Source organism: Hoplias malabaricus, chromosome 8 (assembly GCF_029633855.1).
Source record: "Hoplias malabaricus isolate fHopMal1 chromosome 8, fHopMal1.hap1, whole genome shotgun sequence".
In the NCBI taxonomy this organism is placed as follows: Eukaryota; Metazoa; Chordata; class Actinopteri; order Characiformes; family Erythrinidae; genus Hoplias; species Hoplias malabaricus.
The window spans coordinates 43,984,817-44,000,511 of NC_089807.1; the positions used below are offsets into that span (position 1 = coordinate 43,984,817).

Consider the following 15,695-nt stretch of genomic DNA (forward strand, 5'->3'; position numbering starts at 1 on the left):
TTAGCACTATCCACACCTTTTCAAATTTTAAATCATATGCTGCACAAAAGAGATCATCCCCAGCTGCTCACAGTATCACAGATTCTTGCCAGGCTATGTTTGATTACTCTGACGATCGATTGATTGATTGATTATTCTTAAGCACACTGTCAGCTTCTTGGGTATTTGATTTTTTTTTTTTTTTTTTTTTTTTTTTAAACTCTATTAGTCCATTGCTGTTTAGTGATTCGTGTACGTGATGTCTAAGTCTGTAAGCTACTGAGACCTTTAATTTCCCCTGGGGATCAATAAAGTATCTATCTATCTATCTATCTATCTAGTGTGTATGTTAGTGTGTGTGTTAGTGTGAGTGTGTATTAGTGTGTGTGTGTGTGTGTTAGTGTTTTTGTGTGTTAGTGTGTGTGTGTTAGTGTTTGTGTGTGTGTATTAGTGTGTGTGTTTCTGTTAGTGTTTGTTAGTGTGAGTGTGTATGTGTGAGTATTAGTGTGTGTGTGTTAGTGTTTTGTGTGTTAGTGTGTGTGTGTTGTGCTCTTGGCTCTGAGAGAAGCTGCTGGTGATTAATGAAGGGGTTTTGTGTGTGAGCTGCTAATGGCTCTTTAATTGCTTTCACTCGCTCCCTCTCTCCCTCACTCCCTCTCAGTGGTGTTATTATACCCCTGTCCTGCGGAGGGCAGTGTTAATTGGGGAAATAGTGATTCATCATTTAATTATGATTTGACAAATGTACCTCTTCCCTGCATCCTCCTCTCTCAGCGCCGCCATCACAGACTTCCCCCGGGATTAATCCCAGCTGTCTGTCTCTCTCTGTCAGACACACACCATACACACACACACACAGTTCCTCTGGTGTGTGGAACAGTGGAACTGTGTCCTCTGGAGTGATGGGGTTCCTCTGGTGTGTGGAACAGTGGAACTGTGTTCTCTGGAGTGATAGGGTTCCTCTGGTGTGTGGAACAGTGGAACTGTGTTCTCTGGAGTAATGGGGTTCCTCTGGTGTGTGGAACAGTGGAACTGTGTTCTCTGGAGTGATGGGGTTCCCCTGGTGTGTGGAACAGTGGAACTGTGTTCTCTGGAGTGATGGGGTTCCTCTGGTGTGTGGAACAGTGGAACTGTGTTCTCTGGAGTAATGGGGTTCCTCTGGTGTGTGGAACAGTGGAACTGTGTTCTCTGGAGTAATGGGGTTCCTCTGGTGTGTAGAACAGTGGAACTGTGTTCTCTGGAGTGATGGGGTTCCTCTGGTGTGTGGAACAGTGGAACTGTGTTCTCTGGAGTGATGGGGTTCCTCTGGTGTGTGGAACAGTGGAACTGTGTTCTCTGGAGTGATGGGGTTCCTCTGGTGTGTGGAACAGTGGAACTGTGTTCTCTGGAGTGTTGGGGTTCCTCTGGTGTGTGGAACAGTGGAACTGTGTTCTCTGGAGTGATGGGGTTCCTCTGGTGTGTGGAACAGTGGAACTGTGTTCTCTGGAGTGATGGGGTTCCTCTGGTGTGTGGAACAGTGGAACTGTGTTCTCTGGAGTGATGGGGTTCCTCTGGTGTGTGGAACAGTGGAACTGTGTTCTCTGGAGTGATGGGGTTCCTCTGGTGTGTGGAACAGTGGAACTGTGTTCTCTGGAGTGATGGGGTTCCTCTGGTGTGTGGAACAGTGGAACTGTGTTCTCTGGAGTGTTGGGGTTCCTCTGGTGTGTGGAACAGTGGAACTGTGTTCTCTGGAGTGATGGGGATCCTCTGGTGTGTGGAACAGTGGAACTGTGTTCTCTGGAGTGATGGGGTTCCTCTGGTGTGTGGAACAGTGGAACTGTGTTCTCTGGAGTGATGGGGTTCCTCTGGTGTGTGGAACAGTGGAACTGTGTTCTCTGGAGTGATGGGGTTCCTCTGGTGTGTGGAACAGTGGAACTGTGTTCTCTGGAGTGATGGGGTTCCTCTGGTGTGTGGAACAGTGGAACTGTGTTCTCTGGAGTGTTGGGGTTCCTCTGGTGTGTGGAACAGTGGAACTGTGTTCTCTGGAGTGATGGGGTTCCTCTGGTGTGTGGAACAGTGGAACTGTGTTCTCTGGAGTGATGGGGTTCCTCTGGTGTGTGGAACAGTGGAACTGTGTTCTCTGGAGTGATGGGGTTCCTCTGGTGTGTGGAACAGTGGAACTGTGTTCTCTGGGGTGAGTTGGAGTGGTGAGTTTGATCCAGGACTAATCCCCATCCCCAGCCCCTGACCCTCACTGATGATTATGAGGCTGAACTCCATCAGATCCTCAGAGCTATGTTCCAGTGAAGGAGCTGGAGTCTACAGAGGTTTAAGAAACTCCCAGTCATTTCTGTCAGAATTCCCTTTTATTGTTCCCACATTAACACAGAGATGTGAGTGTGAGTGGGATATATACAGTACCTTTAATTAGGGAACATAAATGTATAGTACTCTATATTAACTGTGGATTTACCGTTTCATCTCCAGGACTTTTATTGTGTATTTTATTCTCCACAGTTGTATAATGAAAGATTACAGAGAGATCCCTCTCCTTCTGGAGAAGAGAATGTAATGAACCTTTAGGGAACACAACCGGACTCTAACACCACTGCTGTACACTGGACAGGGGGCGCTGGTGAGTGGTGTCCTGGTGGATACTGCCCCATGCGGACAGTGTTCTCAGACAGAACAGGAGTGGATTTGAAATGATCCAAGTGAAGGTTGGAGGTCTCCAGGTTGTGGCGGCACTGAGCAGGTGAAACCGTTAAAAGGTGAATGAATGATTTGTGAAGTTACATGTTTTAAACATAAACACCTGAATGTTAAAGGAAATACATCAGGGTTAAATTTAAAGTTAGTGTGAAGCGTTTGTTTTGTTGTTGGTTCGTGCGCAGGACGCAGCAGCAGTGGATTTGACGAAAGAACAGCGGAAAAAATCGTAATTCAGATTACGGAACGCCAACTTTTTTTTTCCACCAGGCCGAGATCATTAGCATTCAGGGCCAGGGGCGCAGCGTAACGGCGTTCTCTCCGAGCGGAATCGACGAGGAGCTTCCAGCAGGAGCTTATCTCCCGAGAAAAAACACACAGCGACGAATAAACCCAGCGTCCTGCTCCCGTTGGCATAGAAACTAATCCGTGCTGGCTTTTTAGCACCTGACTGTGTGAGAGTGTGTGTGTGTGTGTGTGTGTGTGTGTGTGTGTGTGTGTGTGTAGGTGTGTGTGTGTGTGTGTGGGCGGCTGAAGGCTGCTCGTTCCTCTCTTCGTAATGAGTTCTGCTGAAGGGAGACCACGGGCCTCGGCACGCAGCTGCACGAGGAGGCCCGCCCCTCCCCCCACTTCGAGATCATCTCACCGTCTCAAACAAAGGGGCTCAGCCTCTCTCCCTGTCCCCGCGAGGGACGATCCAGGCGTTAAACGGCGGAAGAATGAAATAATGAGCCAGGGTTCAGCCGCCTGTAGAAACGCTCCCCAGATCTTGCCTCAGTTTTCCTGCATTTAATTCCGATCGGAGAGATCCGTACGATAACCTCATCCTGGATGTGATCCCACACAGAACCACAGCCTGAAGTTCATGGTGTTAAAACATTTAAGAGTACATCCCGCAGGAGCAGCGTCGCTGCGATATCCTTCAGGAACAGTGTTAGCTTTATTTTACCTCACTCCTGAGTCCAGGACATGTCTCTGAGTGGGGACACAGTAAAGTGTAAATAAAGCCTTTCCCCAAGTGTCCTGTCCACAGTGAGGAGAGATGATGTGCTCCTTTTCCCACACGGATCAGTTCAGCGGGTCCAAAATCCCCATCCATCGTCCTGAGAAACACAAAAATGACTTAAAAACATCTTTGAAAAAAAATGTCCTTAAATCATTCCAAACTATCTTTAAAACATAAACAGCTTGAAAATGTGCTTTAAAAAACACTAAAGAAAACTAATAAAAATATCTAAAATGTCCAGAAAACCATGTGGAGATGAAGCGGGCAGAATCTGAGGAGAGTAAACTAACTTTAATAAACAGAGACCAAGTCATAACTGACTGTAAGGAAAAGATTAAAGTAATGACAATGAAACACTAAGGGTCAGATTAGAGTACGGGTCCGAGTATGGGTCAGAGTAGGGGTCAGATTAAGGGTCAGAGTACAGGTCAGAGTAGGATTCAGTATGGGTCAGAGTACGGTCAGAGTACGGGGTCAGAGTACAGATTAGAGTACGGGGTCAGAGTACAGATTTAAAGAATCGGAAAGTGGGAGTGTGTGTGTGTGTGAGAGAGAGAGAGAGAGAAGTGGAGGTGGAGAGGGGAGGGTGGAGATAAAGAGGGAGGTGAGGGTGGTGGAGGTGGAGAGGGAGGGGGCAGGTAGAGAAGGAGGTGAGGGTGGTGGAGGTGGAGAGGGGAGGGGGCAGGTAGAGAGAGAGAGAGAGGTGGAGGTGGAGAGGGGAGGGTGGAGATAAAGAGGGAGGTGAGGGTGGTGGAGGTGGAGAGGGAGGTGAGGGTGGTGGAGGTGGAGAGGGAGGGGGCAGGTAGAGAAGGAGGTGAGGGAGGTGGAGAGGGGAGGGGGCAGGTAGAGAGAGAGAGAGAGAGGTGGAGGTGGAGAGGGGAAGGTGGTGGAGGTGGAGAGGGGAGGGTGAAGGTAAAGATCGATGTGAGGATGGTGGAGGTGGAGAGGGGAGGGGGCAGGTAAAGAGGGAGGTGAGGGTGGTGGAGGTGGAGAGGGAGGGGGCAGGTAGAGAGGGAGGTGAGGGTGGTGGAGGTGGAGAGGGAGGGGGCAGGTAGAGAGGGAGGTGAGGGTGGTGGGGGTGGAGAGGGGAGGGGGCAGGTAGAGAGAGAGAGAGAGGTGGAGGTGGAGAGGGGAGGATGAAGGTAAAGATCGATGTGAGGGTGGTGGAGGTGGAGAGGGGAGGGTGCAAGTAAAGAGGGAAGTGAGGGTGGTGGAGGTGGAGAGGGAGGGGGCAGGTAGAGAGGGAGGTGAGGGTGGTGGAGGTGGAGAGGGAGGGGGCAGGTAGAGAGGGAGGTGAGGGTGGTGGAGGTGGAGAGGGGAGGGGGCAGGTAAAGAGGGAGGTGAGGGTGGTAGAGGTGGAGAGGGAGGGGGCAGGTAGAGAGGGAGGTGAGGGTGGTGGAGGTGGAGAGGGGAGGGGGCAGGTAAAGAGGGAGGTGAGGGTGGTAGAGGTGGAGAGGGAGGGGGCAGGTAGAGAGGGAGGTGAGGGTGGTGGAGGTGGAGAGGGGAGGGGGCAGGTAGAGAGAGAGAGAGGTGGAGGTGGAGAGGGGAGGGTGAAGGTAAAGATCAATGTGAGGGTGGTGGAGGTGGAAAGGGGAGGGTGCAGGTAAAGGTGGAGGTGAGGGTGATGGAGGTGGAGAGGGGAGGGTGAAGGTAAAAATCGATGTGAGGGTGGTGGAGGTGAAGAGGGGAGGGTGGATGTAAAGATGGATGTGAGGGTGGTGGAGGTGGAGAGGGGAGGGTGCAGGTAAAGGTGGAGGTGAGGGTGGTGGAGGTGGAGAGGAGAGGGTGAAGGTAAAGATCGATGTGAGGGTGGTAGAGGTGGAGAGGGGAGGGTGAAGGTAAAGATCGATGTGAGGGTGGTAGAGGTGGAGAGGGGAGGGTGCAGGTAAAGATGGAGGTGAGGGTGGTAGAGGTGGAGAGGGGAGGGTGGAGGTAAAGATGGAAGTGATGGTGGTGGAGAGGGGAGGGTGCAGTTAAAGATGGAGGTGAGGGTGTTGGAGGTGGAGAGGAGAGGGTGGAGGTAAAGATGGAGGTGAGGGTGGTGGAGGTGGAGAGGAGAGGGTGAAGGTAAAGATCAATGTGAGGGTGCTGGAGGTGAAGAGGGGAGGGTGCAGGTAAAGATGGAGGTGGAGAGGGGAGGGTGGAGGTAAAGATGGAGGTGAGGGTGGTGGAGGTGGAGAGGGGAGGGTGAAGGTAAAGATCGATGTGAGGGTGCTGGAGGTGGAGAGGAGAGGGGGCAGGTAAAGGTGGAGGTGAGGGTGGTGGAGGTGGAGAGGAGAGGGTGCAGGTAAAGATGGAGGTGGAGAGGGGAGGGTGCAGGTAAAGATGGAGGTGAGGGTGGAGAGGGGAGGGTGAAGGTAAAGATCGATGTGAGGGTGCTGGAGGTGGAGAGGTGAGGGGGCAGGTAAAGGTGGAGGTGAGGGTGGTGGAGGTGGAGAGAAGAGGGTGGAGGTAAAGATGGAGGTGAGGGTGTTGGAGGTGGAGAGGGGAGGTTGCAGGTAAAGATGGAGGAGAGGGTGGTGGAGGTGGAGAGGGGAGGGTGGAGGTGCTGCAGTGCTCTGTGAGAAAGGTGACGCTGTTAGGATGTTGTTGTTCAGCAGAGAATCCCTCGTTCATTAAAACAGGGAGAAGGTCTGCACTCTTTGCTGTCGGTAATGGAGGGAATCTGACCAGAACGAATGGCGGGGGGGGGGTGTGCTGTGTGGGATGGGGCGGGGGAGAGGGCGGGGGGCCGTTCCCCGGAGACGGACGCGGGCGGAACGGTGGAACGGTGAATTACAGGCTAATGTGCAATTAGACAGATACGCTCTGAGGTCCCTGTGTGTGTGTGGGGCTCCTCCAGCTAAACAGCCCCACCCAGTGGCCTCCACTGAGAAATACACCTCTTTAACAACACTGTCCTTTTACAAACCATCTACAGCTCCACAGCGCCCCCTTTTGTGTGGTGATTACGGGCTTAATGATGTTCTCTGTTAAAGAGGTACTTTTTAAACAGTAGGGGGCGCTGTATGTATGTTTCTCTCTCTCTCTCTCTCTCTCTCTTATATCTCTTACACACACACACACACACACACACACACACACACACTACTGTTCAACACGGAACTTTCCTCATTTATTAATTGTAAATAAAGTGGACAAAAAAAATCCACTCTGATCACTGCGCTGTGTTTGCAGTTTACCTCTCGCTTCTATCATTTCATTATTATGTTTATCATATTTTACTTCAATAGTTTCTCCTTCTCCCGCCTTGCGCCCAATGATTCCAGGCTCTGGACCCACCGCGACCCTGAACTGGATAAGGGTCACAGACAATGAATGAATGAATGAATGAATGAGTTTCTCCTTCTTTTTATTATTATTATTATTATTATTATTAACTGTTTACAACCGAAACAACAATTAAATCCACTCCATTTTATTAGATTAATGAACTATGAATTATAAACGCACACAGAGGAGAATGAAAACTTTACAAATTAACTTCATATTTTACATATTATTAATATTTGTATTGATTTATTTTCTGACCTGATTTTCACTGAGACCTCAAACCCAGCAGCTCTTTAACAGCATCATTATTATTACCCAGTAAACAATTAGCCGTTGATTCAACGTTGAAATAACGTAATGACTGCCGTCTAATCAACGTTCTCTTAAGGTTGAAAATGAAAGTTGAAAAGACGTCCAAACGCAGAGATTGAAAAGACGACTATTAGACGTATTTTGGACGTCCGTTGACGTTATTAATTGGTCCCGAAATAAATTACTTGTATAAAACGCGTTTTGGACGTCCACTGACGTTATCAATCGGTCACCACTTAACTAACTTATTAAGATGGATTTTGGACGTCCATTGACGTTTAAAACATGTCCTTGACGGACAGACTACTTTTAGACCTATTTTGAACGTCCAGGGACGTCCCTTGTTTACTGGGTAATTTTATTACTATTATATTACTATTAATTTTGTGGTTGTTTGTTTATTTGTTTGTTTTGCTCCTCGGTGAAGACTCTGTGATTAACTCTTTCTGCTCCGCTCTCCTCTGTCTAAACCTCGCCTCTTTCCCGAACAAACACCCGTATTCCGACAGGACACGCCCCTCCTGCGCTCGGATTGGCCAGTGCCTCATCCCCCTCTCTCTGAACAGCCTGGCTCCGAGTCTGACGACGACGAGCCAATCTCAGCGCAGCGGGGGCGTGGCCTCGGCCTGAAAACGGGTGCGAAACGAAGAAATAAATAAATAAAGAGGGACATGTCCGAACAGAGCGCGCGCGTGATCCGCGGCGACGATGGACAGCAGAGCGCGAGCCAGCACAAAGCACAGCGCGCGTGGAAGGTAAACGCAAATAAACAACAACAACAATCGTATTATTATTATTTCTACTGATAATAACGATAATAATAATGATAATGATGGCGAAGGCGCTCGCGACGCTGTGATGAGGAATGTGTGCTCACCTGGCAGGTGTGATGAGCATGAGGCTCGCGCGCGGATGCAGGAGGATCTCGCGAACGCGGCGGCCACCGGGAACACGGAGTGCGTGGAACACCTGCTCCAGAGCGGGGCTGACGTCAACGGAACCAACAGGTTCGGCAGAACACCTGTACAGGTAACAACAACAACATAAACATACACAATATTAACGACATAAACAAGAACAACAATTTAAAGAATCAACTTCCTGACCATGACTTTAACTCTAATCAGTGATGAAGCTGACAGTGATCATTAATATTAATCAGCTGGGTTCCGCTGGCTCCGCCCCCTCAGACTGACACCCAGTGTACGTCACATCCGTGAATAATAATGAATTAATTAGGAATGAATGATTGAGTTCTGTTGTGTGTTTCTGTAACTGTCTGAAGAGAAGAGAAGAGGGAGGGGGGCTCTGCTGGGTTCCACCTCCAAACACCCAGCACATCACACACACATCAGCCACAAGATTAAAACCCCCGCCAGCTGGAGTGTCACTGACGATCTGGTTACAGCGCTCAAGGGTGTGTGTGTGTGTGTGTGTGAGCATCAGGGGGCCACATGTGTGTGATGGTTATAATGTTTTGGGTCGCAGTTTACAGTGGTCAGCGTCGACCAAAGGGGGGTCAGAGGAAAGATGAGCAGAGACAGAGTCCTGGCCCTGATCTGGTTCTGGCCCGGTTCTATTATGTTGTTTATGGTTCTTGTTGAATATTACGGTTATTGTTATCATGTTTATTGTTGTTGCAGGTGATGATGATGGGCAGTGCGCGAGTTGCACGATTGCTGTTGTCTCACGGCGCCGACCCGAATGTGCAGGATGCGAGCACACACGCGACTCCGCTGCACGACGCAGCGCGGGGTGGGTTCCAGGACACGGTGCGCGTGCTGCTGGAGTTTAAGGCGGATCCAGAGCTGAGAGATTCACGAGGGCACACTGCTGCAGAGAGAGCGCGAGAGCACGGACACGAACACACCGCTGAGATCATCCACAACCACAAAACAACAATGAAAACAACAGCAAAACAACAATGAAAAGAACAGCAGCAAACCGAGTAAAACAGCAACAATGAAAACAGCAAATAACAATAAAACCAACAAGAAACAACACCATCACCACCACCAACTAAAGCAGTTCTGTCCAAAAGTCCCTAGTTTCAGATCCCTCAGTGTCCCACACACCAAACACATCCATCACTCCAGAGAACACAGTTCCACACACCAGAGGAACCCCATCACTCCAGAGAACACAGTTCCACTGTTCCACACACCGGAGGAACCCCATCGCTCCAGAGAACACAGTTCCACTGTTCCACACACCGGAGGAACCCCATCACTCCAGAGAACACAGTTCCACTGTTCCACACACCAGAGGAACCCCATCACTCCAGAGAACACAGTTCCACTGTTCCACACACCGGAGGAACCCCATCACTCCAGAGAACACAGTTCCACTGTTCCACACACCAGAGGAACTCCATCACTCCAGAGAACACAGTTCCACTGTTCCACACACCGGAGGAACTCCATCACTCCAGAGAACACAGTTCCACTGTTCCACACACCAGAGGAACCCCATCACTCCAGAGAACACAGTTCCACTGTTCCACACACCAGAGGAACCCCATCACTCCAGAGAACACAGTTCCACTGTTCCACACACCAGAGGAACTCCATCACTCCAGAGAACACAGTTCCACTGTTCCACACACCAGAGGAACTCCATCACTCCAGAGAACACAGTTCCACTGTTCCACACACCAGAGGAACCCCATCACTCCAGAGAACACAGTTCCACTGTTCTACACACCAGAGGAACCCCATCACTCCAGAGAACACAGTTCCACTGTTCCACACACCAGAGGAACCCCATCACTCCAGAGAACACAGTTCCACTGTTCCACACACCAGAGGAACTCCATCACTCCAGAGAACACAGTTCCACTGTTCCACACACCAGAGGAACCCCATCACTCCAGAGAACACAGTTCCACTGTTCCACACACCAGAGGAACCCCATCACTCCAGAGAACACAGTTCCACTGTTCCACACACCAGAGGAACCCCATCACTCCAGAGAACACAGTTCCACTGTTCCACACACCAGAGGAACTCCATCACTCCAGAGAACACAGTTCCACTGTTCCACACACCAGAGGAACCCCATCACTCCAGAGAACACAGTTCCACTGTTCCACACACCAGAGGAACCCCATCACTCCAGAGAACACAGTTCCACTGTTCCACACACCAGAGGAACCCCATCACTCCAGAGAACACAGTTCCACTGTTCCACACACCAGAGGAACTCCATCACCCCAGCACTGCTCTAGGGGAGGCTAGTGCTTCAGTCTCACCCTGTTTCCTTAACCCTTAAACACACACCCTGGACATGACCACAGACAGTAAATATATTACAGACGGCTGTAATGGTGACCAATGGCTCATGTGCAGCTGCCTAACCCTAACCCTGTGTCCAAACCAGGGTCAGCTCCACACCACAGCGTCCACATACCACAGGACACAGGAGCAGCTTCATCATTATCATTATTACATCAGCATCATCATCTTTAATAATATTATTATTACAGCACTTTATTATAGACCTTTAAATGCTATTTGTAGGTTAAAGTTTTCAGTTTATTTATTTAAAAGATTTTACCAAAGCTGTAACAACAGAGTGAATAAACACTGATGTGCTGGAGGTGTGTGTGTGTGCGCGCGCGAGTGTGTGTGTGTGTGTGTGTGTGTGTGTATGTGTGTGCGAGTGTGTATGGAGGGGTGTGTGAGTGTGTATATATGTATCAGTGTGTGTGTGTGTGTACGTATGTGAGTGTGTGTATGTGTCTGTATGGAGCTGTGTGTGTGTGTGCGTGCGTATTTAGTGTTTGAGTGTATGTATGTGTGGGTGTGTGTATGTAGGGGTGTGTGTGTGCGAGTGTGTATGTAGGGGTGTGTGAGTGTGTATATATGTATCAGTGTGTGTGTATGTGTCTGTATGGAGCTGTGTGTGTGTGTGCGTGCGTGCGTATGTAGGGGTGTGTGGGTGTGTGTAAGGGTGTGCATGTAGGGGTGTAAGTGTGTATGTATCGGTGTGTGTGAGTGTATGTATGTAGGGATGTGTGTGTAGGTGTCTGTATGGAGCTGTGTGTGTGTGCGTGTGTAGGTGTCTGTATGGAGCTGTATGTGTGTGTGTGTATGTAGGGGTGTGTGAGTGTGTATGTATGTGTGTGTTTAGGGGTGTGTGTGTGTAGGTGTCTGTATGGAGCTGTATGTGTGTGTGTGCGCGTATTTAGGGGTGTGTGTGTTTGAGTGTATGTATGTGTGGGTGTGTGTATGTGTGTGCATGGAGGGGTGTGTGAGTGTGTATATATGTATCAGTGTGTGTGTGTGTGTACGTATGTGAGTGTGTGTGTAGGTGTCTGTACGGAGCTGTGTGTGTGTGTGTGTATGTACGTGTATGTAGGGGTGTGTGAGTGTGTATGTATGTGTGTGAGTGTGTGTAGGTGTCTGTATGGAGCTGTGTGTGTGTGCGTATTTAGGGGTGTGTGTGTTTGAGTGTATGTATGTGTGGGTGTGTGTATGTGTGTGCATGGAGGGGTGTGTGAGTGTGTATATATGTATCAGTGTGTGTGTGTACGTATGTGAGTGTGTGTGTAGGTGTCTGTACGGAGCTGTGTGTGTGTGTGTATGTACGTGTATGTAGGGGTGTGTGAGTGTGTATGTGTGTGTGTAGGGGTGTGTGAGTGTGTGTAGGTGTCTGTATGGAGCTGTATGTGTGTGTGTGCGTATTTAGGGGTGTGTGTGTTTGAATGTGTGGGTGTGTGTATGTGTGTGAGTGTGTGTGTATGTGTCTGTATGGAGCTGTGTGTGTGCGTGCGTGCGTATGTAGGGGTGTGTGAGTGTATGTATGTGTGGGTGTGTGTAAGGGTGTGCATGTAGGGGTGTAAGTGTGTATGTATCGGTGTGTGTGTAGGTGTCTGTATGGAGCTGTGTGTGTGAGTGTATGTATGTAGGGGTGTGTGTATGTGTGTGTGTGTGAGTGTATGTATGTAGGGGTGTGTGTGTATGTGTGTGTGTGTGTGTAGGTGTCTGTATGGAGCTGTGTGTGTGTGCGTGTGTAGGTGTCTGTATGGAGCTGTATGTGTGTGTGCGTGCGTGCGTGTGTATGTATGTAAGGGTGTGTGTGAGTGTATGTATGTATCGGTGTCTGTGTGTAGGTGTTTGTACGGAGCTGTGTGTGTGTGTGTGCATGTACGTGTATGTAGGGGTGTGTGAGTGTGTAGGGGTGTGTGTGTTTGAGTGTGTGTATGTGTGTGCATGTAGGGGTGTGTGTGTGCGAGTGTGTATGGAGGGGTGTGTGTGTGCGAGTGTGTATGGAGGGGTGTGTGAGTGTGTATATATGTATCAGTGTGTGTGTGTGTGTGTGTACGTATGTGAGTGTGTGTGTACATGTCTGTATGGAGCTGTGTGGGTGTGTGCGTGCGTATTTAGTGTTTGAGTGTATGTATGTGTGGGTGTGTGTAAGGGTGTGCATGTAGGGGTGTAAGTGTGTATGTATGTAGGGGTGTGTGTATGTGTGTGAGTGTATGTATGTAGGGGTGTGTGTGTATGTGTGTGTGTGTGTGTAGGTGTCTGTATGGAGCTGTGTGTGTGTGCGTGTGTAGGTGTCTGTATGGAGCTGTATGTGTGTGTGTGCGTACGTGCGTGTGTATGTATGTAAGGGTGTGTGTGAGTGTATGTATGTATCGGTGTCTGTGTGTAGGTGTTTGTACGGAGCTGTGTGTGTGTGTGTGCATGTACGTGTATGTAGGGGTGTGTGAGTGTGTAGGGGTGTGTGTGTTTGAGTGTATGTATGTGTGGGTGTATGTGTGTGCATGTAGGGGTGTGTGTGTGCGAGTGTGTATGGAGGGGTGTGTGAGTTTGTATATATGTATCAGTGTGTGTGTGTGTGTGTGTACGTATGTGAGTGTGTGTGTACATGTCTGTATGGAGCTGTGTGGGTGTGTGCGTGCGTATTTAGTGTTTGAGTGTATGTATGTGTGGGTGTGTGTAAGGGTGTGCATGTAGGGGTGTAAGTGTGTATGTATCGGTGTGTGTAGGTGTCTGTATGGAGCTGTATGTGTGTGTGTGTGTAGGGGTGTGTGTGTGTGAGTGTATGTATGTAGAAGTGTGTGTATGGAGCTGTGTGTGTGTGTGTGTGCGTTCGTGCGTGCGTGCGTGTGTATGTAGGAGTGTGTGTTTGTGAGTGTATGTATGTATCGGTGTCTGTGTGTAGGTGTTTGTACAGAGCTGTATGTGTGTGTGTGTGTGTATGTACATGTATGTAGGGGTGTGTGTGTGTGTATGTATGTGTGTGTGTAGGGGTGTGTGTGTGTGTCTGTGTATACAGAGGGGTCACACACAGTTCCACACACAGTGTATGTGTGTGCGAGTGTGTATGGAGGGGTGTGTGAGTGTGTATATATGTATCAGTGTGTGTGTGTGTGTACGTATGTGAGTGTGTGTATGTGTCTGTATGGAGCTGTGTGTGTGTGTGCGTGCGTATTTAGTGTTTGAGTGTATGTATGTGTGGGTGTGTGTATGTAGGGGTGTGTGTGTGCGAGTGTGTATGTAGGGGTGTGTGAGTGTGTATATATGTATCAGTGTGTGTGTATGTGTCTGTATGGAGCTGTGTGTGTGTGTGCGTGCGTGCGTATGTAGGGGTGTGTGGGTGTGTGTAAGGGTGTGCATGTAGGGGTGTAAGTGTGTATGTATCGGTGTGTGTGAGTGTATGTATGTAGGGATGTGTGTGTAGGTGTCTGTATGGAGCTGTGTGTGTGTGCGTGTGTAGGTGTCTGTATGGAGCTGTATGTGTGTGTGTTCGTGCGTGCGTGTGTATGTAGGTGAGTGTATGTATGTATCGGTGTCTGTGTGTAGGTGTTTGTACAAAGCTGTATGTGTGTGTGTGTATGTAGGGGTGTGTGAGTGTGTATGTATGTGTGTGTTTAGGGGTGTGTGTGTGTAGGTGTCTGTATGGAGCTGTATGTGTGTGTGTGCGCGTATTTAGGGGTGTGTGTGTTTGAGTGTATGTATGTGTGGGTGTGTGTATGTGTGTGCATGGAGGGGTGTGTGAGTGTGTATATATGTATCAGTGTGTGTGTGTGTGTACGTATGTGAGTGTGTGTGTAGGTGTCTGTACGGAGCTGTGTGTGTTTGTGTGTATGTACGTGTATGTAGGGGTGTGTGAGTGTGTATGTATGTGTGTGAGTGTGTGTAGGTGTCTGTATGGAGCTGTGTGTGTGTGCGTATTTAGGGGTGTGTGTGTTTGAGTGTATGTATGTGTGGGTGTGTGTATGTGTGTGCATGGAGGGGTGTGTGAGTGTGTATATATGTATCAGTGTGTGTGTGTACGTATGTGAGTGTGTGTGTAGGTGTCTGTACGGAGCTGTGTGTGTGTGTGTATGTACGTGTATGTAGGGGTGTGTGAGTGTGTATGTGTGTGTGTAGGGGTGTGTGAGTGTGTGTAGGTGTCTGTATGGAGCTGTATGTGTGTGTGTGCGTATTTAGGGGTGTGTGTGTTTGAATGTGTGGGTGTGTGTATGTGTGTGAGTGTGTGTGTATGTGTCTGTATGGAGCTGTGTGTGTGCGTGCGTGCGTATGTAGGGGTGTGTGAGTGTATGTATGTGTGGGTGTGTGTAAGGGTGTGCATGTAGGGGTGTAAGTGTGTATGTATCGGTGTGTGTGTAGGTGTCTGTATGGAGCTGTGTGTGTGAGTGTATGTATGTAGGGGTGTGTGTATGTGTGTGTGTGTGAGTGTATGTATGTAGGGGTGTGTGTGTATGTGTGTGTGTGTGTGTAGGTGTCTGTATGGAGCTGTGTGTGTGTGCGTGTGTAGGTGTCTGTATGGAGCTGTATGTGTGTGTGCGTGCGTGCGTGTGTATGTATGTAAGGGTGTGTGTGAGTGTATGTATGTATCGGTGTCTGTGTGTAGGTGTTTGTACGGAGCTGTGTGTGTGTGTGTGCATGTACGTGTATGTAGGGGTGTGTGAGTGTGTAGGGGTGTGTGTGTTTGAGTGTGTGTATGTGTGTGCATGTAGGGGTGTGTGTGTGCGAGTGTGTATGGAGGGGTGTGTGTGTGCGAGTGTGTATGGAGGGGTGTGTGAGTGTGTATATATGTATCAGTGTGTGTGTGTGTGTGTGTACGTATGTGAGTGTGTGTGTACATGTCTGTATGGAGCTGTGTGGGTGTGTGCGTGCGTATTTAGTGTTTGAGTGTATGTATGTGTGGGTGTGTGTAAGGGTGTGCATGTAGGGGTGTAAGTGTGTATGTATGTAGGGGTGTGTGTATGTGTGTGAGTGTATGTATGTAGGGGTGTGTGTGTATGTGTGTGTGTGTGTGTAGGTGTCTGTATGGAGCTGTGTGTGTGTGCGTGTGTAGGTGTCTGTATGGAGCTGTATGTGTGTGTGTGCGTACGTGCGTGTGTATGTATGTAAGGGTGTGTGTGAGTGTATGTATGTATCGGTGTCTGTGTGTAGGTGTTTGTACGGAGCTGTGTGTGTGT

General features: G+C 49.2%; 1 protein-coding gene across 1 annotated transcript; it reads left to right on the plus strand.

Annotated features, from left to right (window-relative positions):
• The first annotated feature begins 7,923 nt into the window (after window positions 1–7,923).
• cdkn2a/b (cyclin-dependent kinase inhibitor 2A/B (p15, inhibits CDK4)) lies at window positions 7,924–9,186 on the plus strand. Its single transcript, XM_066678294.1, has 3 exons — window positions 7,924–8,013; window positions 8,143–8,287; window positions 8,902–9,186. The coding sequence occupies exons 1-3, from the start codon at window positions 7,967–7,969 to the stop codon at window positions 9,184–9,186; spliced, it is 477 nt and encodes a 158-aa protein (XP_066534391.1). The 5' UTR covers window positions 7,924–7,966.
• Window positions 9,187–15,695: the final 6,509 nt, after the last annotated feature.

What these genes read in the sequence shown, in the direction of transcription:
- cdkn2a/b (XM_066678294.1), top strand. Translation starts at nt 7,967, where the DNA reads ATGGACAGCAGAGCGCGAGCCAGCACAAAGCACAGCGCGCGTGGAAG. An exon ending in AAGCACAGCGCGCGTGGAAG is followed by an intron (nt 8,014 to 8,142) that starts GTAAACGCAAAT and finishes CTCACCTGGCAG; the next exon opens with GTGTGATGAGCATGAGGCTC. An exon ending in TCGGCAGAACACCTGTACAG is followed by an intron (nt 8,288 to 8,901) that starts GTAACAACAACA and finishes TTGTTGTTGCAG; the next exon opens with GTGATGATGATGGGCAGTGC.